At 47.6% G+C, this 24,610-nt stretch overlaps 1 protein-coding gene across 3 annotated transcripts in view; it reads right to left on the bottom strand.

Annotated features, from left to right (window-relative positions):
- Positions 1–24,610, bottom strand: part of UIMC1 (ubiquitin interaction motif containing 1) — a 39,352-nt gene that overhangs the window by 4,803 nt on the left and 9,939 nt on the right. For 2 of the 3 annotated variants that reach the window (XM_030957139.1, XM_030957137.1), the window contains exons 3-9: positions 22,012–22,099; positions 16,894–17,018; positions 15,397–16,554; positions 11,842–11,906; positions 9,281–9,369; positions 8,293–8,369; positions 4,927–5,095 (exon numbers count right to left, since the gene is read on the bottom strand). In XM_030957139.1, coding sequence (XP_030812999.1) covers positions 4,927–5,095; positions 8,293–8,369; positions 9,281–9,369; positions 11,842–11,906; positions 15,397–16,554; positions 16,894–17,018; positions 22,012–22,099 — 1,771 coding nt within the window. The remainder of the gene's footprint in view (positions 1–4,926; positions 5,096–8,292; positions 8,370–9,280; positions 9,370–11,841; positions 11,907–15,396; positions 16,555–16,893; positions 17,019–22,011; positions 22,100–24,610) is intronic. The other variant, XM_030957138.1, reaches the window with a different exon arrangement.

The following is a 24,610-nucleotide window of genomic DNA, read 5'->3' on the forward strand; positions in this document are numbered from 1 at the left end:
TCTGCACCAGATCTTTGACAGAGAGCCTGGCTGGGAAGGGACACAGCTCACACTGGACAGGGAAGTTACAACAATTAGCCCACGCTCATCGCTTTCCCACTGCCCATATGAACCATGGTGGTGTCGTCCACAGACAGCCCTGGCAGTCCCCTTCTAGCAGGATGAAGATCTCTAGCAGGAGCAGTGCTGCTCTCCAGAAGCTCCAACACATGGGTAACCAGTAAGATCCCAGCTGAGCAGCTGGTGATGGACCCAACCATTTCTGTTCCCCCAGCAAGCCCAAGCAGCCTTTCCCAACTGGCTCTGCAGGCATCTGCAGGGAGAACGTTGGAGTGTTGTCCCTTTCACTTGAATTCCTCTCAGCATATTCCTGTTGACATACCACCAGCAAAGATCCTCAGGGAACATTTCAGATAGCTTAGCTTGCTTCACCAGGGACATTCAAGACTCCAGCTCCAAAACAGATGTCACAGTGAGCGCTCTCAGGCATGCTGGCTAAGGGGACAATGCAGGGAGCTGTTTTACGGCTTGGTGATGCTGCTTCCCATACTCAAGAGGACCAAAGTCTGACTCCAAGGTATAGGCACAACAAACCTGTTATTGTTAGCACATCATCTGTGATAAAGAAAGCAAAGCACAAAATTCTGTGCAGAACAAAAGGAATTCTCCCGAGTTTTAGCAAAATCCCATTTCTGGAATGTTGGGCAACCCCAATATCTATCCACAACGCAACACAGCCTTTGCTTCAGCAGCAATCACTGATCTGCAGCTACAACCAGCAATGTACAGTGAAGTGCTCAGAGCTGCTGGGGCTGATGGGAGACAACCATGCTGAAGAAACAAGCTCAAGGCTTCCTGGGATGTGGGTATTGTCTCCTAGGCGATGACTGATACCAACAGCTCATCGCTCACAGGAACTAAAGCAAACGCCTCTCTTCAATATAGCCTGGCCCAGATTTGAAGTGGCAGCCTGACTAGGATGACTGGTAACAATGGCCACCCCCCAGGCCATCCAGCCTCCCAAGAAGCCAACCAACACGTGTGTTCGACAGCGTGGGGAGAACTGCTCTCCAAATCAGCGTGTGCTCGTTAATATTCCTTAACGAGCCTTGTGCACCAGCTCAGGTGTTAATCACTTCTATTTTCTTCCAAAAGCAGTGAACACATCTGGCATAATGGACCCATTAGAGATGTCTGAGTCTAGCTCTGCAGCTGCCCAGGAGGAGACCCTCAGCTGCATTGCTGAAAGAAGCAGCAGAGGAGAGAGAACAGGGCCAGCTGGTGAGGCACAACCCCTGCCCCCAAGAAGGGGGTTCAGAACACAGGAAAATACTTGCCACAGGCAAAATCCCCACCACAGAGCAGTGCTGACCTGCTTGTGTGACAGGAGCCTTGTAACTCTCCCAAATGCAATGCTCTTTGCTGGGTCAGACATACTCTGTGGCCCAACAACAACCTTTTCCCTCGCTCGGCAATTCTTCTGGTTGACAAGTCATTCTTGGCCTGTTTGGCTCCAGCAATCACCCTGGGGAAGAGCAGCAAACCCTGCCCAGTATGGCCTTGCTATCAGCACACTCAGCCTGGGCACCTCCTGGGGCTGCCAGGTCTGGCTGGCACGTGGAGCTGCGAGGCCAGAGCCACTGAGCTCCTCATCTTCCTGCTCAGCCCACCTGTGGCCTGATCCACCAGCTCCCTGTGCCCACTACCAGCCATGCCACTTCCCTGCAGGATCTATCAGTGTCTGGCTCATGGCATCTTGTACCCTCTCAGAAGCCACACAGTTTTCCCCTGCACCCATTTCATTACTTTCTGCTGTATCACTGCCACTTCTACTGATGTGAAGAGCTTTTTAACAGCACCAGTGCTGCTGCTGAAGACTGACAGCTGCATCAAGACTGCATTTGAGCCTTTGGGAGGAAGGGATATACCAAATCCTCATTTTCTTGGGCTCGCTTGGGAACTGAGAATGCTGGATGGATGTAGATGGAGAGTGAGAGGCATCGAGTATGTCACAAAGCCCAGGAGTATTTGCTGTACTCAGCTGCAGCCAAGACTCCCTTCCAGACTGAGACCAGTGGATGCCTGCACTGGCAGCAGCAGTGGGAGATGGATGTGGTGACTCCAGCAGAGCCCTCTCACACAAGTGAGCCCCTTCAGTTGAGTGCATGAAGAAAGAGGGAGCTGGCACAGAAATTCCACAGCTCCACTCATTCACTTGGAATTAACACCAGTCACTGAGCTGGAAACCCAGGGCCTCAGCCTTCCTCAGCCTGGTACAGTGGCTAACACAACATCAGGCTCTTCTTTTTTATTTACTCAGATCACAGGAAAGTGGAAATTCATGATAAGATTTTCATGCTGCCCAGGTACGTGGCAGTCTGGGCATCCAGCCAGGTTGACCATGTACGTAGGGGAAGCAACTGTAGCTTCATCTTGCCCAGCTGCTCATTTGAAAACTTGCCCTTAGATATCATCCAGACTGAGCTGGCCTCCTGAGACCTAAGACTGAGAGACTTTGGTGCATGATTATAAGAAGGAAGAAGAGAAGTAAAACCAGCAAGACCCCATCCTTTTGTACTATTAAAATGAAAACCACTGACAGCTATAGTTTGCAGGACTGCAATTCCAGAGACATCAGGAGTAAGTCTAATTAATAAATCTGAAGACAGACTAAGAACCCCTGATCCAGTGCACCAAAGGAAAACTGAAGCCATTTTTTCTTAACGGATCAGGGCATGGCTTAGAGGGCAGAACTTTGACTTCCTCTCACACAAGGCTGTTGCTGTGCTCCCGAGGAAGCCAGCAGCCAGCCAAGAGCACACAGTGCTGCAGCAGTAGAGAACAGCCTCTGGACCCACACAGGAGCTGGCATTTGAATCAGAAGACAATTCTCTCACATCTTTTTTCTCCCCATGCATTAGCTTTACCTGTGGATGTTGTGCTAGTGGTGGATGCCAAGGTAACAGCCCTGGAAACAGAGTCCTTTTGTACCTGCACAGCTGTGCCAGGCTACTGTCTGGCCTCTGCTCAGAGCTGATCATCATCTCTGCCTATTCAACCCAAATCCCACAGACTAGCCCAGCAGCTGAGAGCCCTCTGGGTGCATTTGCCTTCCGACAGCTGTTGGAAACTGTCCTGAGGTGCCCCACGAGCCAGAGCCCCACAGGCAGGCAGGATTCTGCCCAAGCCTGGGAAGCCCATGGTACTGCAAAGAGCCTGGGTGCAAACAACACAGGTGTCTCAGACTGTTATGGCTAATAGAGCCTGGTCTCTACAGGGAAAATACTAGAATAACTAGCAATAGAAAACTCAAATTACTGTGATTTTGTCCCAGACCCATTGCTCTGCTTACAGCCATTATTACAGAGCAAAATTCCTTTTATTCCAGGCTGGTTTCCTTACAGGAGGATTGTTCTGAACAAGCCAGAACAGCAGAGTAGCAATTCCAAAATAACTACCCTTACAAACATCCCCAAGGAGACCAGCCTGGAAGCAGAATGGAGAGGCCAGCCTTGAACTCTGTCCTGCTGAAAGCCAACGCCAAAGAAAAGAACAAATTCCCTTGCACTGCCAAAGACTTCAAAGCCTTTTCCTGATCACAGTCGGGATTCCCCAGGATCAGTGGATACACTCACAGTCCAGCCACACCAGGGACCAGAATACCAAAAGGCCAAAGACATTCCTGCTAAAAGGCACACTAGAAATTCTGCTCTATTTTGTAACACAAATAATACCTTTATCAGTCTCGAGGATGGGAGAGGAACTATGATAATTTGTGATTTGCCTGAGCCAAATGCTTTGCAGCCATAGCTGGGCTGTGCCTGCAGAGACAACCTTCCACCAAAATTAAGCACCAGCCAGTATCTGCATTTACTCTGGCTCCTGTTATCTTGACAGGACCCATGTCACATCCCCAAAGATTTAGTATAGCAGGAACTTTATTTTAAAACTACATCAACTCTGCATTAAGATTACATGGTGAAACTTCCTCCTGCTAGAGGAATGCAGAAGTTACAGTTCTTGTACTAGCTATGATTTGCTCAAATTGCTCAAACATCATAGATTTAGGCTGCATTTAACAAGCCAGTATGTAACTGAAAATTATATATTCACAGCCTGAAAAGTTAATCTTATTACAAGCTACTACTTTGATATTACCTGACATTGTGCTAACACAGATTTTACATTTCAAGCAGCAGCTAAAACATAACTTACTGAATATGTTGATAACCAAGCAGTGTATTTGTTCACTTAAGCTCTACAAAGGTTGCCTATGGAAAACTGATATGAAAAAGAATAAAAAGAGGATTAATATGGACATTCTGACTGTGCTTCTATGCCTCACTCTTCACATGAAGGAGAAAAATCCACACCCCTAGACTGATAGTTATCATTTTGCAATTTTAGTGAAACTTTTCTGCAGTCTCTGCCACCCAAACAGGCCATTTTTGCACATACAAATGTCAGAATTCATGCAGAGCACAGGCCACTCCTGCAGTAGTACAGAACATCTTCCCCTCTCAACAGCCCTGAAGGACGACTGCCCACATGGCTCAAGCCTTCCATTTTCTACCACTGCCACATTCTCTGCAGGTCCTCAGCAAGGCACACAATAGACAAATCTTACAAGTACTGCCTGAAGCATCCAGGACTAGATCCTGAGGTAATATTCAGGAGCTGATAATGTGGTGAATTATTGTGTGAAGTCAATCAGAAATGGTATGTCTGTGCAGGAGGTGCTGGAAATACCAAAGCCTCCAATAACACTCCTGGGCAGCATGGAGATGGAATAAGGCAGAGTGAACAAACCTCCCAATACTCCAAATATCCTGAGAGAGACAAGACTGCAGCACCTGCCTGCCAAGTAACAACAGGGAAGGGGGGTGAGCACAAGAAGCAAACCCGTGGAAGCAGCACTTGGCAGACCTGGAGCGTCCTGAGCAGGCTCAGGTCCCGCCGCGCCGTCGCAGTACATGGCGTGCACCTCGATCTCCTCAGCTGGGAAGCTGTGGTCACACAGAGGGCATGACACATGGGCAGCAGCTGCAGGACTGCACTCAGACACAGCCCTGCCAGCATCTTCATCCCCACCAACCTAAGGAAGAAGAAGAAAAATTAGCCAGACAGCTCTGTTTCTCTTACTTTGCTTAGGTGCAGAGCTCCATGCTGTCTGGCAGCTACTCACCTTCACACAGACTCAGATTTTCTTGATAAGTTTTACTCTTCCTTCATCACATAGTGCTCAGAAATAACACTAGTGGCTAAATGAACTACACTGCACTAATAACTAATTTTTCTTGCAAAGGCAACATGTCCTTCTGAATCATGGTGAAACTCCCTGCACAGCCATGCACACCGTTTAAGGCAAACATCACCTGCACTAAAGTGGAAAAACGGCAAAGCTTCCATTAATCAGGAAATCTCAGAAGCGAAACTGATGGAAAATTCATGGGGCAAAGCAAGAGTTCAACACCTGACTTGTGCTCATCAGTTTCTGGACATGATCCATGCTACACAGGCAGCATTGTCTGGGAACACAGCTTCCCCCAGGATGAAAGGAGGCTGCTGTGATGTTAGGAACCCTGGAGAGATCACTTGAAGCTCCTCCTTTATAGAGGAGGTGACTGGAGCAGTCATGAGAGGGGACACCGATCAAGGAGAGAGGGAATACCATTAAAAATCTGTGTCACACAAAATTACTAGCGGAGGCTTTTCGCCAGGGCAGAATGTCACAGCTCGTGTACGTTCTCAGGGTGCCACTACCACTTATGGACACTCTCTTTTTGCATTGGTCACACAGCTGCAAAGGTGCTCCACTACCAACCCACAGAGAGCCAGCCTGCTCCCTACGCCACTGACATTCCCAAATGCAGCAGACTGCAGCCATCTCACTCAGAACTGCATCTCTGCCTAGTCAGGCTTGCTGTAAGATTTTACCACATTTAAGAAAAAAACCTTCCCCTCCCCGCGATGATTAAGAAAACCTATTTAAATATTAACCATGTAGAGAAACCTATAGAAAAATAATATGGGAGAGGTTTCTGTCCTTACAGCTAAGCAGTGACATGTGGACAGTGTGCAGCAAAACTGCTGTCTGCTTCCCTCCAACAGTATCATTTCAGGGAAGCAGTAATTGGGGTCAGCCAAGATGCTCCGTGCCACTGGAGCGCTTTGCTGTATTACTCGGTTTATTACTTCCTTTCCCAAATGAGGATCTGATCCTGATTTTTATGTCCTAAAGGGAAGGAGGGTGCTTTGTTGACTCAGAGGAGCTATGACAAAAATTGCAGGACTGGGACTCAAACTGAGATTCTGACTCTCAAAATGCATTTCTCCCCGACACCAGCTGAAAGGCTACAACGGCGAGCCCCAGGAGCATCCCTCATTCCCAGGGAGGCTCTCTGCCCTGAATTTCTGCAGAGGAGTTGCCACAATAGTTCCTCCAGCCAAACACAGGCTGCTGAAGTACATCACTTACAGCATTAACACTCGTACCCCTCTCTCACATCTCAGTGTCATTACATCTTGTGAAGTCCTCACTGTGGGGCATCACACTCAAGAGCCATAAAACACAAGATGTGTCAAATATGAATGATCAGATCAAACCTGTGCTACACAGACAACACACATAAAAAATAAGATGGGAAAAGCAGCAGGCACTGCTCCTTCTAGCTGCCTTTTTTAAAGCAATCTTAGGAGATCACCAATTCTGCACACCCTGCCCGCCTACATTCAGCGGTAAATTACTAATTTTAAATGGAAATGCAACATTCTGTAACAAAAGACTGCTTGTACAAAACCTTGCTGTAACAGTCTGGAAAACCTCAACTGCAGAACCAATCACCCCTGTCAGAGCCAGAGACAGTTGCCTCTGCTTTTTAGCAGAGGAAATTGCCTACAAGACATAGTACTTGCAGCCAAGAGCAATGCTAGAGGCTGAGCTCAACAAGACTCCTGTGTCCTGGCTCAGCATCTGCTAGGAAGAAGTCAGTCCCAGTGCTCTCTGCTTGGCTCCTGCAAACCACTGATGCCATGGTAGCTGTTTCTGCTGTTTTCCTGGAGGTCTGGGACATGCTGCCAACCATAATGATGTCAAACAATCCCTAGGAACTTGCTCCCCACCACCTTGTGCCACCCAGGCAGAGGTGTGAGACACAGGGCACCTTCTGCAACACACAAGGGGACAGGGCAGCCCTAGCCACAGCCAAATGGATCACAAATGTGCCTTGGTGGCCAGCTCAGGACTGCCTCTCTCCTTGCTGCAGTCCCTAATTGACAGAGCAGTGCTTGGAGATACCTGCAGAATGAAAGGCACACGAGAGGAGAAGATGGTTTATTAAGAGGCCTGTGAGAATGAGACATTGGAACTGCAGACGTGCTGTACAAGCTGCAAACTCCCAGAATGAGCTTTCCACAAATGAATCCTCTTGTCAAGAGCTGTATGATTCTGTATTCATGTACCCTGCACCAGAGGAGTACTTGGCAACCCCTTTGATATCGCTCTCTAAATTAATAGACAAAGGGAGTTTTATCAGAAGCAGGAACTGAAGTCAGATGTTGGTACAGTGACAGCTGCAAAGCAATTGCTGTGCAGGTGTGACAACATGGGGAAAGGGGCTGCACACAGCAACATCTGCAGCAAGAGGTAAGAGGATGGCCCTGTCACTGACTTGCTATTAACTACTTCTGCACAAAACTCAAGATTCCCAGACTCAGGACACTCTGCTTGGCGTGAAAACCACCATCAGCCCTCAACACTTCAAGCACATCTTTATACCAGTCTGATCTCTGGGTGAAGCTCTCCCCTTAGCCTCTTGGATATAGTCTGTGGAGAGCAAACTGGAGTTCAGAGCACTGCAACAGGGAAAAGCAGGTGACAGCACAAGTGACTGAGGTTTACTAGGACTCCCCTCAGAGCTCCTGGGTCCCTCTGCATTGCTGAGCATCACAGCTTGTGCCCCTGAGCATGGGCAAGCAAAAGCACTGCCACCCACGCTGATGGCATCCTCCAGCTCAGCAGCACTGGGATATAAAAGAACGGGCTGGAATTGATAACAGCTCTCCAGCTATAGGACTGAAAGGCTTCAGAAGCAGCTGCATGCAGTCCCCAGCCAAAAGGGACTGGAGATATGAAGCAGTAGAGAAAAGCAAAGAGGGAACTGTTTGTGAGGATCCAAACAGCAGAAGCCCAAGCTTCCAGCTACCCAGAGGGAAATGCCAGCACAGCTCAGCTGAACCAAGGTCTAAAAGGTAGGATTGGAAACAGGACCCTTCAATTTCAAGCGCCTTTACCTGCATAGGTGCACCTCTGCTGCCTGAACAGAGCTCTTCTCTCTCCTCAATAGCTTCCAGTGGGCTTGGCTGAGTCTCTGCAGAAAAACACCTTCATGAGCAAAGGTTTGCAGCCCCCAACTATCTCCTCACTTGTTGATGTAGCTTAGTCCTTAACGCTTTTTAAGAGTTTTCACAGTTTCAAGACATTCTTTAGACTTGCCACAAATGTTATCAGACAAAGTGCAACAACACAGCCAGATGAGGGGTTAAAGTCACAGCATGGTAGTGTGAGGATAAAGGCACTGCAGCTGTGCAGCTTCATGGGGAGTGAGATTAGACACAGGGAAAGTGTGTGGGACACTTGCTGGGATGGAGACAAAGCAAGAATAGAGCTGCTTTCACATCAAGACAAGCAGAGCTCCCATTCCATGCTCTGTCTCACAGTCACACCTTCTTTAGATCTCCACATCTTTGTTAGCAACAAAATATGCCTCCAAGCACCACCCTGACCTATCCTGCTACAGCTGCTCATGAACAGGAGCAGCCTCTTCATTATTTTTCTCCCTTAAAACCCTGGACCAGAAAATCTCAAACATGGTAGGAGAGACCAAGGAAGAAAAACTCCTTAGTCCCAAACATGTTTAATTAATCTAAGACAAAAAATATTTCAGCTGTCATGCTTTGCACATTATCTTGACACTGAAAAATCTGAAAATTTGATTGCATTGCAGAGACACCTTGTTTTGAGTGATCCCTCCATGCCCAATGCACATCCAGGTGTCTCTTCAGCAAGTCTCCAGCAATCCCTGTCACAGAACTGCCTTAGAGGAAATGGGTCCAAAACTAGGAGCTCAAACTAAATTACCTGAATAATTTTAGCCTTGAAAAATGGAGAGGGGAAAAAAATCTCATTTTGTTGAAATAACTTGAAAATTCTCTTTTCTCTGCATTTCCTAAGCGTGTAACTTTTGGTACGAAATTCATAACAGTCTCAAGTGCCTCTTACCTGGGCAAACAGAGATCTCTTCTTCAGCAGAGTTTTCTGTGGCAGTATCTGGGTTCCTTTTACTGCCAAGTGGGGTCATTGTGGAGATGCTGTTCAAAATATAAATATAACATGAATCTCCAACCCAGTAGGAGTGAGGGCCACACCTGCCATTCTCACACAGTTCAGAACAGCAGATGATGCCATAATTTCCAAGTGGTCAATATCTGACAGCCAGAAATGACCAGGATAACAGCAAAATATGGGTCTAAAATGCCATCCTAAGCAAAAGCCCCAAAGGGAACATTTTTTTTCTTCTAGAAAGGCAGAAAGGGTCATTATCTCTTCTCAAGGGAGCAAAAATACCTGCTCACAATTGTGGGACTCTCTGTGGGAGAAGATGTGGGAGTTGTGCAGGTACCAGCATTGTGCCTCTTTCTGGCTGGGGAAGGAAATCCTCACAGAGGAAACACAGACCTGCTTTATCCCACATTATCCTCTCCCTCCTCACACTGCTCATTTTCTCCCTGATCCCTGTGCTGCCAGAAGCAGCATGGATGTGACACAAGGCATTTTCTGCTGCAAAGTCCTTACAGCATTAGTGTGGTGGTTCCTTGGAGCAGCACCCAGCACTGCTCCTCTCATTTTGACCTTTGGATTCCTCCTTTTTTATTTTTTTTCTCCCACCTCACTGCACAGTGTCTTTCTGACACAGACAGGCATTGCTGAGTAAGTCTGGCACCCATGCTGACACACTCTGCGCCTTGCGTGGCTCTCTGATTAGTCTGATCAAGTATGCAAGAACACACTTTAAAAACATGAATCCCCGCACTGACAAACACAAGATTTATTAAGCTCAACCACAGGCCTTAGAGAAGAGAGAACAGCCACTGCTGATTTATGATAAATAACAAAATTCTGATAGGAAATCACAAGTGGCTTTTCTCTCTAAATAAAGCATCTCAAAGCATTTGTTATGAATCCAGGCTGAGCGTGTTTTACTCTGTGTCTAACATCAGGGCTCTCTTCAAAAGAACTCACACAAAACAACTTGCTATGACATTTATAAAATGGGCTAATCAATTTGAAGTCAAACCACATTTCTTGCTACACCAACTATCTCCTGGTAACAAAGCCTATAATCATTTATTAAAACCCCAATCTTCCATGCTCTGTACAAAGCGTGGAACAAGCGGGGAGAGCAGCCCACAGAAAGCAAAGCAATTTCTTCACAGGACTGGCACTTCCTGAACTGCTCCACTCCCTCCAGACAGCTCAGAGCCATGTTTTCCTATTAAGTGCTGCTGAGGCCAGCCAGTTGGGGTGCCTGAGCCATACCCAAGAGAGGCCTGTGCTGGCAAATTACCAGGAGCCAGATGGCAACACTTAATGTGCACAAAACTGCAAAGACTGCAGCCATTTCTTGCCTTGCTGATGCTCCAGCTGCTCGAGGAGGGGGCAAAACATCCAGGTGCATCCCACCTTAAAGCAGGCAGCCAGGAGCTCCTGGGCAGCTTGGGGAGTGTCCCAGACTAACCCCACCAGCTCTACCAAAGAAAAGAGGTCCCTGTCCTTTCCTGTCCTCCCCACCCTGGGCTCTCAGGCCCTGAGCAGGCGGGAGGCCAGCTCTGCAGAGCACACACCTCGCTGCCTTCCATGCAAGCTCAGAGCTCAGCTGTCACAGGCTCATCAGCCTCGGCAGCAGCTGCAGGTTCCTCCTGCTCCCCAAGGCAGGTTTTAAGCTTGTTAGAAAGGTGCAAGCAAGAGGGATTTTCATAGTCTGCATATTGATATTAACTGCTCAGGCCAAATGCTGTTAGATCAGAGGAAAGTTGGCAGTTTTGTTCCAAAGCAGGTTTAAATTATAAAACCCAACAAATTAAAAACATGACATTATCTGGCCTTTCTTGTAACTTGCTCCCTGAATCCTCTCCCATTTGTCCTTCTTCTCCATAGCCTTTGATGCAGAATTGCATCCCACAGGAAGGAGAGGGGGGAAAAAAAGGAAAAGAGGAGTAGGCTTAAATCTGAAGAAAATCATGTTGACTTGCCCCACACCTGTCATCTGCTGAAGTGGCTTTTCTGGAGCACTGCACTCTATCTTTGGCTGATAGGCAGTGCCGTCTGGCTTCCTCCTCCCTGCTTTCCTCTTCAGCAGCAAGGCAAGAACATAAAAATACACACAGAAATCCAGTAAACCCTTCCCCGTGCTGCCTGTGCGCCTTCCCCGACAGACAAGTGATGGCATGGCTGTAACTCACCTCCAGCTCCCCATGGCTTTACTGCACCACGTCACAGGAGCTTCAGAGGGCAAGGAGCAACTCCTTCAACTTGTACAATAATGCACCTTGCACATCTTATAAAGTAACAACAGCAACTGATCCCTTCTCCTCAGCTGTGCCCCTCCTCTCCCTTCCTGCTCCAAAGCCATCTATTTCCAGGGATAATTAACAGTAGGGACTGCAGCCAGCCTTTCCATCAAGCTGTGGGGGGACCGCACCCCAAAATACCCCAGGGAGAGTGGAAGAGCCCATATCACTAGAGAGAACCTGTGAACCCCACACTCTGTACACCCTACTCACCTCTGTGCAATTTGCATGGGTTCCCCATCTTCAGGCACATCCTCTGCAGGCAGTACCTGGGAGGGCTGGAAAGGGAAATTCTGGGGTTATATAAAACAATGTGCACAGCTGACTGGGGTCTGCTGGGTCATTGGGTTCTGTCCATGACACTGCCGCCAGTCTGCTGTGTATTTTTATCTGAAAAAGGCTCAGTATCCATCCGGAACGAGTCAGCTTTTTCTCTCCATCCCTGCTTTTGGCAAGGTCCTCCCTGCAATAAAGCCTGGCAGTACTTTTTGTTACCTTGCTGCCTAGACATGTTCCTGGACAGTCCATGCCCATTCACTCCTCCCAGCATTGCCCATCATCTTCCTCTGCCTGTTCTCAGCATCTACCTCAATGTATTTGTAAGCAGCAACCACAGCTTTTCTCCACCTCCACCTGTGCTGAGCTTGAAACAACCCAAAGTTTTTAGTGTCCCCTACACTCCTCCAGGTACCCTAGCAGCCCTCACCTACTCCACTTTAAAATTTATTTTCCTGAGCCAGAATGACCTGATCAACTGGTACAGCTGATGCCTGACCATGAGAACCACTTTTCTGAAATTTCCTAGAGATAAAATCTGTTGCATTTTTCTTGCCTGGGAAATCAGCTGTCCCATCTAAGGAGGGGAACAGATTAACCTGCACAATCTACAGCTGGAAAATCTGTGTGCATTTTATCCCGTTTTTCATTTAGCTCTACGACTCCACTTATTCTTTCCTTTAAAATTTGTTCAAAAGCCTCATGCACTGCTGAGGTCAGGCTAACATGCCAGTCATTACCCAGATCCCTTTCTTCTTCTGCAGTGTACACGCTACACTTGCCATCCTCTAATCAGGTGGAATTACAACGGTTTATTAGCAGTCCTTGCAGTCAGGCCTACAATTTCTCATGCTAGGTCTCAAAGAAACTCAAGGAGTTTCCCTCCCCCTTCCTTGAGTCTATCAAATGCTGTGAGCTTGATTTCTACCAAAGGTTTCAACTTCGATCAGCTCCACCCCTGGATGTACTTCCCCAGCAAGTTCCAAATCAAGGCCTCTCCTGTCCAATTTCCCTAACATGACTCCAACCCCCAAATATCCCATTTTATCTACACTTTCTTTACAGCCTGGCTCATCATTAACATAAAATACAACACCTCCTCTTTTATTTTTATTTGTCTTTGTCCCGAATTGTGCATTTCTTAACAACGCCTCTGCCCTGGTCATGAACACTCATCCATGTTTCTGTTTTTCCTTGTACATCTGTTATAAAATATGGCACTAATTCAGGTCACCAGACTCTAAATCTCCAGAATTGGATCTTTTCCCTCTGAATCTTTTAAACACCAAGAGTTCCCTAACCTTATCTGAAAGACTCTGAAAAAATTGATTCTATTAGCACTGAAGTTTGTTAGTGCAGGTTCACAGGCTGTGAGATCTCCTGACAGCCAGGATTTGCTCCGTGCAAACAACCCCTGGCTGTGGGAGGCAGTGGCAGCAGTTGACTGCTGCCAGGGTGGAAGGTCTGTGCCCGTTCCAGGTGAAGGTTTCAGGGCAGGAGTACAGGCAGCCTCCTTCAAGCACATCATTTGCACTTTCATTTCACACGTGGCATGAGGCCATGTCCTTTTTCAAGGACAGTTTTGAGTCCTCAAGGATGGTTTCTACACTCAGCACAGCCCAAGATCTCCCACCAGCCCTACCAGCAGAGCAGCCCTGGTGGCACTGGGAGAGCCCCAGGGCAGCACAGGCAGCAAAGGGTCTCTGAGAGATGCAGCAAGGTGGAGACACGACAGCTCTGGGCCCCTCCTTTGTCACTACCAGTGGAATTGTATTTGATAGAGAGAAAAAAAAATGGAGACAAGGCACAAGCAAACATCAAACATATTGATTTTGCAAGTAAATCACCTGCTCTGGCCTCAGTGTGCGACTGCACAGAGAGGCGAGAGAAAGGAGCTGCCTCTCATGCTGGGTGTGATAAAGCAGATGAAAAGGCATTTAGAAAATATTTTCTCTCGTGTAAATAAAAGACTGGCAAATTTTGGGCTAGGGTTGAAATTGTAAAGTCTGCTCCCCCTCCTTTATTTTTTCACCTTGAAAATATCAGAAAGACTACATCTCTTGGCTATGGCTCTCAGACAGCTCCCATGGTCAAGAGGAGTAGGTTACAAGTTACCACTCAGCACCACTAAAACCTCTTTCTCCCCAAGAATTAATTAGGTATTAGCATTAAACAGATAATATTTTAAAAAATACCACACAATTTTCAGTACTGATTAAAAGTTCATGCCCTTCCCAGCTACTGTAGCTTCCCAAGGGCTTTAGAGTACACATCCAAAGACCTCTAGTCACCCCAATCTTCCAGCATAATGACACCTTCATTTCCAGAGGAAAAGCTACAGAAAAAAAGTGCAGTTTGCTTTAAGAACCTCTCAGGTCTTTTGTATCCATCCTAAGGAAATGAAAAAGGGCACAAGTCAGTTCCTTTCCTCTGCAGATCACCTCTAAGGCTTGTTTAAATCTCCATCTGCTAAACCCAAGCCAAAGCACTGTCATGAAAAGTCACATTTCAGCACAGGCTGCTCTGCTCTTTTTCTGCAACCAGAAAATGCAGACAGGACGTTTTTCCTAAGTGTTCAATATTACAAGACAGAATATAAATATCACAAAACAAGTTAAGTATCTTTCTAACACCAGGGTAAATGATCAAATACACTTGAAAACAGGAACAACAGAGCCAAGGCTTCAGTCATAGAGAAGATAAAGTTATACAATGATCCGGGAGTGAAGTCATTATGAAAAATGAGGGTTGGAAAAGGCTGACACAAACCTAAAATACAGCAGTAATAAATACTTCATCTGACTAGCAATCTGTTTAAACTTAGCAGTGACAGAAAGCTGCCTTCCGCTCCAGCAGGAGAGCCCTGACAGAGACAGAGGCTGACACCTAGTGTCTAACACACCCGAGAGAAGGTGCCCAACACCAGGACAAGGACAGGGAGCACCACCGCGGTGACAGATCACCAGGGCAGGCAGAAGATGCCTGTGACCACACAGAGCCTCTCCCAGCCACGAGGGAGAAGAGCACTTCCAAAAGTGAAGCACTTATGGATGCAGATAAGCATGGAGGAGCAAACAGGAAAGGCTGCGCTGCAAGGACAAACCCACATCTCCGTCTGCAAAAAGAAACCAAGAGCTCCCCACACAGCCACAGGTTTATAAACCAGAGCTGGTGGTGGTCAGCATCACCTCTGTGTCCTCTGCCTTGGCACACTGCCAGGCTGCACCCTTCTGAGAAGGATCAGTTGGATGTGTCGCTCTCTAGAGCATTAATGATGACTGCCAGGCTGCTCAATGGCCCTTGTCTTGTGAGAGCTGCATGTCAGCCTGTACACTTCTCTCCTTTCCACAATAACCTGTGTGGCTGGGGGAGGAAGTCCCTAAATTTAAGAGGGGCATTAAATAGCAGTGCCTGCTTTGCAGAAGGGACTGAACCATAAAAAGGACAGAAGGGCATGGCTGCTCAACCTCTGCTCAGTGACAAAGCTCTTACCTGGCAGTAGCTGGTGGTCGGTTCATCATCAGAAGTGGAGTTCTTCTCTTCTTCCATGCTGTGCCCTGGACTCTCTGCCTCCCTCCTCTTTGAAGGGTGGAGCCAGGTGATGTTTTCAGACTCTTGTCCCTCTGTGTCTCCATCTTCTGTACCATCAGCAGTCCCATTCTCCCTGCTTATCGCTTCTCCTTTCCCAAGCTCATTTTGGCTCAAGGAAGGACTGGGCACAACCGGGTTACCAAACTCCTTCTTATGCAACAGCTGCCTCTGAGCCTGCTTCAGGCTCTTCTGGTAAACCTCCAGCTGACACAAGATGACTTTGGTGTACTGGTTGGGGTCCACCCCTTTGGGGCAGAAGGGGATGCCCCAGTAATAGTGCACTGTGTTTTTTGCCTCCTCCTGTTTCTGCTTCTCCTCCACAGTCAGCATGCAAAGATCTGGGGTACTGCCAGACCCCTCATTCTGCTCTGCTTGCTCTGTGGAAACAGAGACCTTGGCGGTGTGCCCAGGCTGTGAGCTGTGTTTGGTACCTGCTCCTCCACCACTCCTCCTGGGGCTGTCACACTGTTCTGTGGTCCTGCTCTTCCAGAGTGGAGTGGCTGAGCTCCCAGCACCAGCTTCTCCTGCAGAATGGCCAGTGCAGGGTAGGAGCTGCTCTTTTGGTTCGTGGCCTGCTGCTTCAGAAGAGCTGGAGGGGCTGTTGAACAGTCTCCGAGGTGTCAGTCGCCAGGAGGCTCCTGAAGCCACCTTGCCAAAGGTGGGACTCAAAGACATGAAGTCCTCTCCCAGAGTGCTGGGTAACATGTTACTCGAATCACTTTTTGCTGGTGAGGAAGACTTTTCACTTGACCTTGTCACAGGCTGGCCCTTCCCCGGAGACACGATTATGCTGGATACTAGTGAGCTTTCAACGATTTCCTGGCTCAACCTCCTCAACACTACCAAGGGGCTCCGGGCGACATCCATCTGTCCATTCCCATCAGCTCTGGAGCTCTGTGAGTGGGAGCTGCAGTCAGAGGGAGGGGTGTCAGGGCAGAATGCCAGGCCTCCCAGGAGCTCAGAGCCTTCTTTCTCAGCAGGCTGGCTTTGGCCCTGTGAATCTAGTGCTTCCACTGACAGATGAGGAGATGCAGTCGATGAGTCTGAGGGCTGACAGCTCTGAAAAACAAAAGGTTCACTCTCCTACAGATGTGTTCTCTATCAGCACAGCACAACCTAGGGCTCCCCCAGCACACTGGCAGCCATCCCATGGACTGCAGATCCCCCTATCCCAAATCAGAACTCAGTACCCCAAAACAGGGACAGCTGGGGTTAAACTTCATGTTCCTCTCACTAGGAACAGTACAAAGCAACTACTCTGCAGTTGCTGTCACTCCAGTTTGTGCTGGGAATATCTACGTTCCCCAGCAAAACTTTATTTTGCAGCATGGTAAAGCAAGCACAGACAGCAATGTTGCTAAAGAACCCTGGTGAGCCTCTTCACAGAAGTGCACTTACACTAAGGCTCTCAGCAATGGCCTTCCTCAAGAGCTCCTCCTCTTCCTCTTCCTGACAGTTCACTTGTCTAGCCTCTTGCTCACTCATTTTCAGGGCCAGTGCAAATTGTTCCTCTTCAGTCATCTCTACAGCAGAAGAAACAGGATAATGTCAAGTCACAGCTGCAGGTGTATGTAAACACTCAGTGAATATCCAGCATGTAGGGAGAAATGGGTGAGAGCCCCACCTTCCCAGGAGGAATGCAGAGAAAATCATCTAAACCTCAGCTGTCCTGGAAAGGTGTCAACAAAACTGGAGCAGGCAACACTAAATGAGAAAGGTAACTCAGGTCAGGAACTTCACCTCAGGTTTCTACAGCAATCTAAGCTCCCATTCCCCGAGTATATTAACTGCAACATGACATTTTATTTGCCATCAAACAACACACACTGCAGCTGCAGAATGCATGTTCAAGGAGAGAGGAAAAGGACAGATCTCTGAAGTGTGCTCATTTTTGTATTGGCTAGGCTCAGCAGCAAAGCAGGATAAACAACACATCTTTGAGAGACTTTTTTACTAACTGAGCAGCACACCTCACTGTCTTCTGACACAGATACCTGCAATACCACAGGAGACCTATCAAGAGAAAAAGAGCTGCATGTTTTTCACCCCGAGCCTCAGGTGGAAAGCTCTGTGGAGGATAATGTTACTTGCTTGGTGGTATTATAGAGGATATTTCACATGCATACAACCCCCTTCTGCTCACATCACCACTCTACTGCATCACTAAGTCAGTCATGCATGGGAAACAGGTTTCCTACAGTTGTAACTGCTATTTCAGCAGAAAATTTATTCCTGAAATATTCCTCACTCCAATCAAACCAAAAGTCTAGACTGGCTATGTAGAAACAAAGCAGTTAGTTACTTTGGAAAACACTTATTTACTGAGATTCAATCCAACACTTTCACTCTGCTTAAAATATACAATGCCTGCAGAATGGAGTGCAGCTTGAAAAACAACTCAACAGCACTCTCAGGAGCTGAAAAAAATACATCTTCTCACTCGAAACAAATTGACAGATTTCCTTCAGAACCCGCTCCCTCCTCCAGGCAGAATCCTGCACGCGCCATCTCATGCATGAACCAAAGGCTCGCGCTCTCCGACGGCTACAACATCTTTAAGACATGCCATTTGAACAGGGAGCCTGCCCAGGCACAAAACATGCCTTCACTGCAGCCAGCTCCAGAGACAGGCTGGATAAAGCTGCATTCCCAAGTTGTAGGCTCCCATTTTCTATCCCATGCTCTCCCAAACACAGCAGTGCAGCCGTGCTCTGGCCATACTGCAGCCTGTCCATGACAGCACTGCTGCAAGCAGGAGCATCCACAGAGCACAGCTCTGCCCTTCCCCCAGCTCCTGGATGATGGCAGCCTCCTGCTCCCCCCCCCACCCAAGCAGGATCTGAAACATTTTTGGACTGATTACCTTCAGATTCCTTTATGTGTCCTACTAGAACAGCACTTAGCTTCAGGTTGTTGGTTTGGGGTGGGGTGGGGGGTAATTCCTTTGAAAATTAAGAAAGGGGTTGAAGGGAAAGCAGACTGCAGCGCTTTCAGGGCTCGTGGGGATCTTTTGTCCTTGGACAAAGTCACTCAATGATGTTACAGCCAGGAGGGACCAGGGTAAAAAAAAACCCAAAAACATTCTTTAATGGAAAGCACAGTCCAGTGTATAGAGAAAGCTCCCAGCCCCAAGAACAGCAGCATTAAACAGCTTATCACAGAGTCAATTAGGCTGGAAAACACCACTGAGATTGAGTCCAACCTTTGACCAATCACCACCGTGTCATCCAGACCATAGCACTTAGTGCTACCTACAGTCTTTTTTCTTTCCCATAACACCAAACACCTTCCAAGCATTCAGAAAGTGTGTGCTGATTTGTTTTCCTGCCCAAACCATCACAGCAATCAGGCCAGATCCTGTAAACTCAGACATGTGCAGGAAAACTGGTGCACATGATCAGCACCCTGCAACACACGACTTTCCACGTGCTTCAACAGGGGCCTGAACATTTGCCAGTTCAGGCTATCAACATCCATGAAGCTTAATAAAAAGAAACATTTTTTGGCGAGTTACTGCTGTACATTTTGTTTTCTTCTCCCTCCCTGGCACAGCAATTTCCCCTCTGGGGACAGGGAATGTGCCAGACAAATGCTGCCTCTGGCAAAGAAACCAGTGACAAACAAGATGCACTTAGTGCACGTTCCAGTTGAGTAGGTGCTCTGGAGATGGGGAAAACTCGAGTTTAAAATCCACCTGGTATTACTGTGGGGAGAGCAAAGAGCAGCTCTGCTCGTGCCTTCCAGCAGACCTGACCTGCTTGAAGTGAAGCTGACAGTATTTCATGCTCCAGGACTGATCACTTCTCAGCACCGTGTGTTTTATTAAACTTGATGCTGATTGCAGCCGTCATAATTTATGATGATTAGAAACCCAGAGTGCTGCGTTAGCCCCCGACCACTGTGTGCAAACAGAGCCGGGGAGAGAGCTCAGAGCTTGTGGTGGGGGCTCCACAGATCCCAGGGGAAACGACCCCTCTCCATCTGGAGCGACGCTCAGCTCAGACTCATCACTCGCCTGCCTTGCCAGGAGCCCATTCCCGAGGGAAGCACCGGCACTGGGAATCTCACACTCCAAAATCCTCTCATCACAGGTCCATCCCAACGCGGCAGGAAATCCCAGCGCCCCTCTGGGGACCAGGGCATCCAAGAGACCCGCAGATGGGAAGGAGGGGTCAGAGAGAAACTGTTTTTAAGATACGGCAGCCCTAAACAAATTAAACCATTTCAGAGCCTTTTTAAATGCTAATACGGCAATTTGCAAAGCGATTTATGTTCCATTTTGACATTTGCAAAGTGAATTAGATGCAAAACCCCACTAGTTGTAGTTATAACACTTACTAATAAGAGATTTACTCAAAAATAACAGAAATGCGGGATCTCAGTATTTTTACATATCCAAAGTGCAATTACAGTAAAAACATTCAAATGTGCTTTAAAGCACTGACTTCCTCTGGAAAAAGAGAGAGACTTCTTTAGGTTTTGTATTTCCATTTATCCTGTCAGGATGAAACGTCACAGATATATTTTAGTTATGGCTCTAGGTTAAAATGAATAAAACCACAACAAAGCAAAAAAGGGAGGATACGCTTTATAACGAGTGCCTGCCAATATCCGAAATTTTCCAGTTTTGAGGAGAAAGAACTTGCTCTACCCAGAAGCACCCAATCTTTACAAAAGACCAATTTGCCTCGCAATTCAAAGAATTTATTTAAAGACACTGGGAAAAATAATTACTACTTCAAATCTTAATTTGCCTAAAAGCAAACACCAAAAGTCTAATTATAGCTTCCCACAAATGAGAACAGCCCCAGCATCACACGTGCTTAAATAAGCCCCTGCTCTCCGACCGTGTGGTGCCAGGCGCCCCCAAACTCAGACGAGCACACTAAGCAACAAAAAAAGGCAGCTTTTCCCCCAGGAAAAGAAAAACTATTATTAATAATTTCAACATCTAGAAACACAGCAGAACTCCTCTGTTACACAACGTCTGGAGAGCTGGCCCTGTCTCCTGTGTATTTTCTGGAGCACAGTGAACACCTTTTGCACAGCACCAGCTCCTGAAACCCTACATGTTCAATGATGCAACGAGGACATCCAACTTCAGCAGATCCCTGCTCTTAGCACCTATATGCTTGGTCACATTTTAGTGGCATCTCCAAGGGGGGGTTTCAGCTTTAATTTGGTGCTCTGTTTCCTTTGGGAGAAAAAGAAGAATGAGAAAAAGAACTCTTTTCCCATCTCTGACTTTGCTATCTTACTTGCTCAACACTGACATGCACAGTGGGTTGCAGCTCCCACAAAGAGCTGGGCTGTTCTGTGCTATGGCCTTAGGCCTCTATTAAAAACAATTTAATTCACACAAGCCCTGTGAGGACTGACAAGCCCAACTGCTGCTGCTTGCGGAGCACTGGCGTGCTCCATTTTGTTCAGCGATTGCTTTGGGTTTTGCAGGAGCCAATCATTCTAAAAAGTCTCTGAATTTTATGTGCTGGATGGACCCCTGCCTCACAGAGCACAGGAACACGAGTGGGGACCCTCTGAGGCCTGGCTGCTCTAACATGTGGGGCTGTACAGGGAGCAGAGGTATGGTGGCCATGCTCAGTGGGCCCTGCTGCCTGTACATCAGAATATGAGCAGGAACATCCCAGCCTTTAGCATCTGTTCACAGACTTATTGTTCATGAATGCATTTCATCCCTTATTAAAGCTGTTGATAGTGACCTCTCCACAACCTCCTGTGACACAAACTTCCAGGAGTTCACCCCATGCTGTGTGAAGCATTACTGTCCTTCACCCGTTTTAAACCCATCTATTTTTTGCTATTTCCACTGATACACCCCAGGAGCTGGTAAACAACAGCTCTGTGCTCAGCTGAGGCATTGCCTTCCCAATGGGAACTTTGATCCCACTGTTCTCTCCTAACAAAGCAGCCTCAGTCTTTCCAGACTCTCCTCACCAGGCAGTTGTTCTACCCCTCCATGACTTGGGCTGCCCTTCTCTGGATGTACCACTGTGTCCTTGCTATGCAGAGGCCAGAAATGCACACAGCGCTGTGACAAGGGTGCACCAACACTTTATGTAACAGCAAAATTACATCAACTAAATCCCTTAACACCCTTCCTCATGATGCCCAATGCTGCTGGTGCTCTGGCTGCCCCCACACTGTGAGCTGATGATTTCAGAGAACTGTCAGCTGCGACTCAGATCCTTCCTGAGCGGCAGCTGTCGGGTCAGAGCATTGTGATGTTTCAGGGACAGACAGGAGCAGAGGGGCCTGGACAGGAGCTGAGTTTGTGACTGACGGCGCTTTCACATCAGCCTCAGACAGTTCTGAACCTGGTGAGGTACCGACACCCTCGCACACTTATTTTGGAAGTGCAAAATTTAGCCCTGTGAAGGGTCTTTTCTGCATCCCCAGCCATGTCACAGCCTTTCTGCAAGGGAAATAATCTCTAACACAAAGAGCAGAAGCTGCTCAGCACCAGACAACTTCCCCAGCCCCACAGTCGAGACGTACGTGCAATTTTTCTTTTAGCAGCAAACTTTGTTCGATCCAGCTGCTTTGTTCTCTTCTTTTGCAAGCCACTCTCTTCCTTTGACTCCTGCTGCAATGGAAAAGAACATGGTGAGCGCATGCAATATGTAAGAAATACTACCAGCCCCCTCCCCCCAACTACTCAGACACAAACACTGGTTCAAGAACAAGCATCTATTTGAGTGAAATTTGAATTTCAAACGTAATTCAAACACATTCTGTAACTATTAAAAGCTGTGTGATAAGCATAACGAGCAAAAAGAGTTACAGACTGACATAAACAGAGAAGTAGGAGAGACAATAGACTTCATGCCAGTCACCACCATGCACTGCACCTGCTACCCATGATTTTAGAGAGAATTTGTTTGGCCTTGCTAAAACATTGATATTTGTAAGCACTCAAAAGAGAAAAACAGAACCTTTTTATAACTGAGCATCACACACCTGCAAGCCAGGGCTGTTTCCTGCCATGCAGCCTCTAGTACTATGCCCAGGCAATTTCAGGTGATCCAAACTAGAATCCCTGGCCATTTTTGGAGACCCACACCAATGCACCCTGAGGGCAGGAGGGCCAGCTGTATTTCTTCCTCATGCTGTTCTCTCATTGTATTCATAGAATCAAAGAATGGTTTGAGTTGGAAGAGACTTTGAAGATCATCTCATTGCAACTCTGCCATGGGCAAGGGCACCTTCCACAAGATCAGGGTGCTCTGAGCCCCATCCAACCTGGCCTTGAACACTTTTGAGGGGCATCCACATCTTCTTCGGGCAGTATTGCCAAAAGTATTCCATTTTTTGAAACTTGAATACTTGAGAAACTTTTTGTCTCGAGGCTCCCTGGAACAATACTCCCACAAACAACTTAAATGTGTGCAGCTTTAAGCACAAGGATTGCAGCAAAAATGGGCACAGGCTTAAATGACACAAATTTCTGCAAGTTGCTGTCCTAACGGCTTAGGCAAGGGCACACACATTACCCAAGGCTGGCACTGGCCCCCTTCCAATTTGTGTCTCTAAATCAGGTAGGATTAGAATCAAATCCAGTGTTTCAGGCAGAGACCCACGCTTGGCCAGGATGGGCTTTGCACTGCTCCCTCTGCAGCTCCATTGAGTTTTGCTGCCCAGGAGACACATGGGCCACGTGCTTGTGCCTCATTCCACCTCCTGTGCCAAGAGAAGGGTTCAGGGAGGGGCACACGGCTTGGGCTACTTTAACACAAACAGATGTAGTGATTATTTTCAAGTGTCATCCATTTCTTTTGTCCTTTGCCCACGTTTCTGAACCTGTGAAGTCTTTCAGACTGCATCTGTGTGCTGAGTTTTGTTGAAGACATCTCTGGCTTTAGTGTTATCTGTAGATTTTATTAATCTATATACACCACTTGCTCCCTCTTACAGATCATTAATGAGGATGTTAAAAGACACACAGACCTAATATTGATCCTCTTGGCCTCAGCTTTACATCTCCCTCAGATGAGCCTCTCCTTTGTTCATCAGCAGCTCTTACTGACAGTCTTTTAGCAGCATTTCAATCCAGGAATGTTGCTATGTAGACCAAATTAAATTATTTATCCAACTAAGATTTTGCAAGACATACTATTAGGTGGTTTCCTGAAACCTTCATACATTACAGCTGTTACATGCCCTAATACCTACATCATTCCTCACTTCCACTGACTTAAGAATCACCTCACAACACGGCAGCAATCATGCTTGGCAAGCCCACACACACTCATGCTTGTGCCTAAGGGGTTTTTTCTGTGAGTGATTCCTTCTCTTCCCCACACAGACTGGTTTAGGTACCCCCTTTCCAAGATCTGCCACGGTGTCTCCAAAAGGCTGCTTCACACCCAGAGTCTCTCTTCCTGAGAGATGGATCCCAAGCTCCTGCTCAGGAGGTGAAATCCTCTCTCTTCCAGAGCCCTGGCATAGTGGCCCTGCCCAGAGTTTTCCATAAACCATGGGATCTCCCACCCCAAACTGCCCTGCCTTGGTCTGCAGCAACAGCCCCATGCTGACCCCGTGGGCTGCTCCCACCTCAGGGGATGGGGAACAGTCCGTAGGATCACACCAGGATTGCACTAGGATTATATGCTGGAGGAGGTTCAGCAATAGCTCTCCTGCCCTCCCCCAAAACCCTGCCTAACAATGCTAAACCCAGCCCAGCTTAAAGCAGGGGCAATTTAATCCTAACAGGCTCTGTAAATCCCCAGCTCTTCTCTCTAGGCATCAATCTTCCCCTCATCACTCCCGCACTTGCTGGAAGGTCAACCCTGACACTCTCATCTGCAGCTCTCTTGCAGGGCACGGATGTGATTTATGAGCACACCAAACTTTCCATGGCTGGGAGTGCCTGCTCTGTGCACAGAGACACACTCACAACACACACCAGGGCACAACGTGGGGCTCCAACACCTCCAGGGCTTCCGAGGGGAGCAGAGCGCCGGATGTGCTGCCCGGATCCACGGCACAGCCAAGTACGTGCCTCGCTTCCCTGTGCTGCTCCTGAACAATCTCAACATTTACATCAGTGGCAGGAGCAAAATTATTGCAGGACACGTTGTTGTAGGAACCTCATACA

The sequence above is a fragment of the Camarhynchus parvulus genome, chromosome 13 (genome assembly GCF_901933205.1).
Source record: "Camarhynchus parvulus chromosome 13, STF_HiC, whole genome shotgun sequence".
Classification (NCBI taxonomy): Eukaryota; Metazoa; Chordata; class Aves; order Passeriformes; family Thraupidae; genus Camarhynchus; species Camarhynchus parvulus.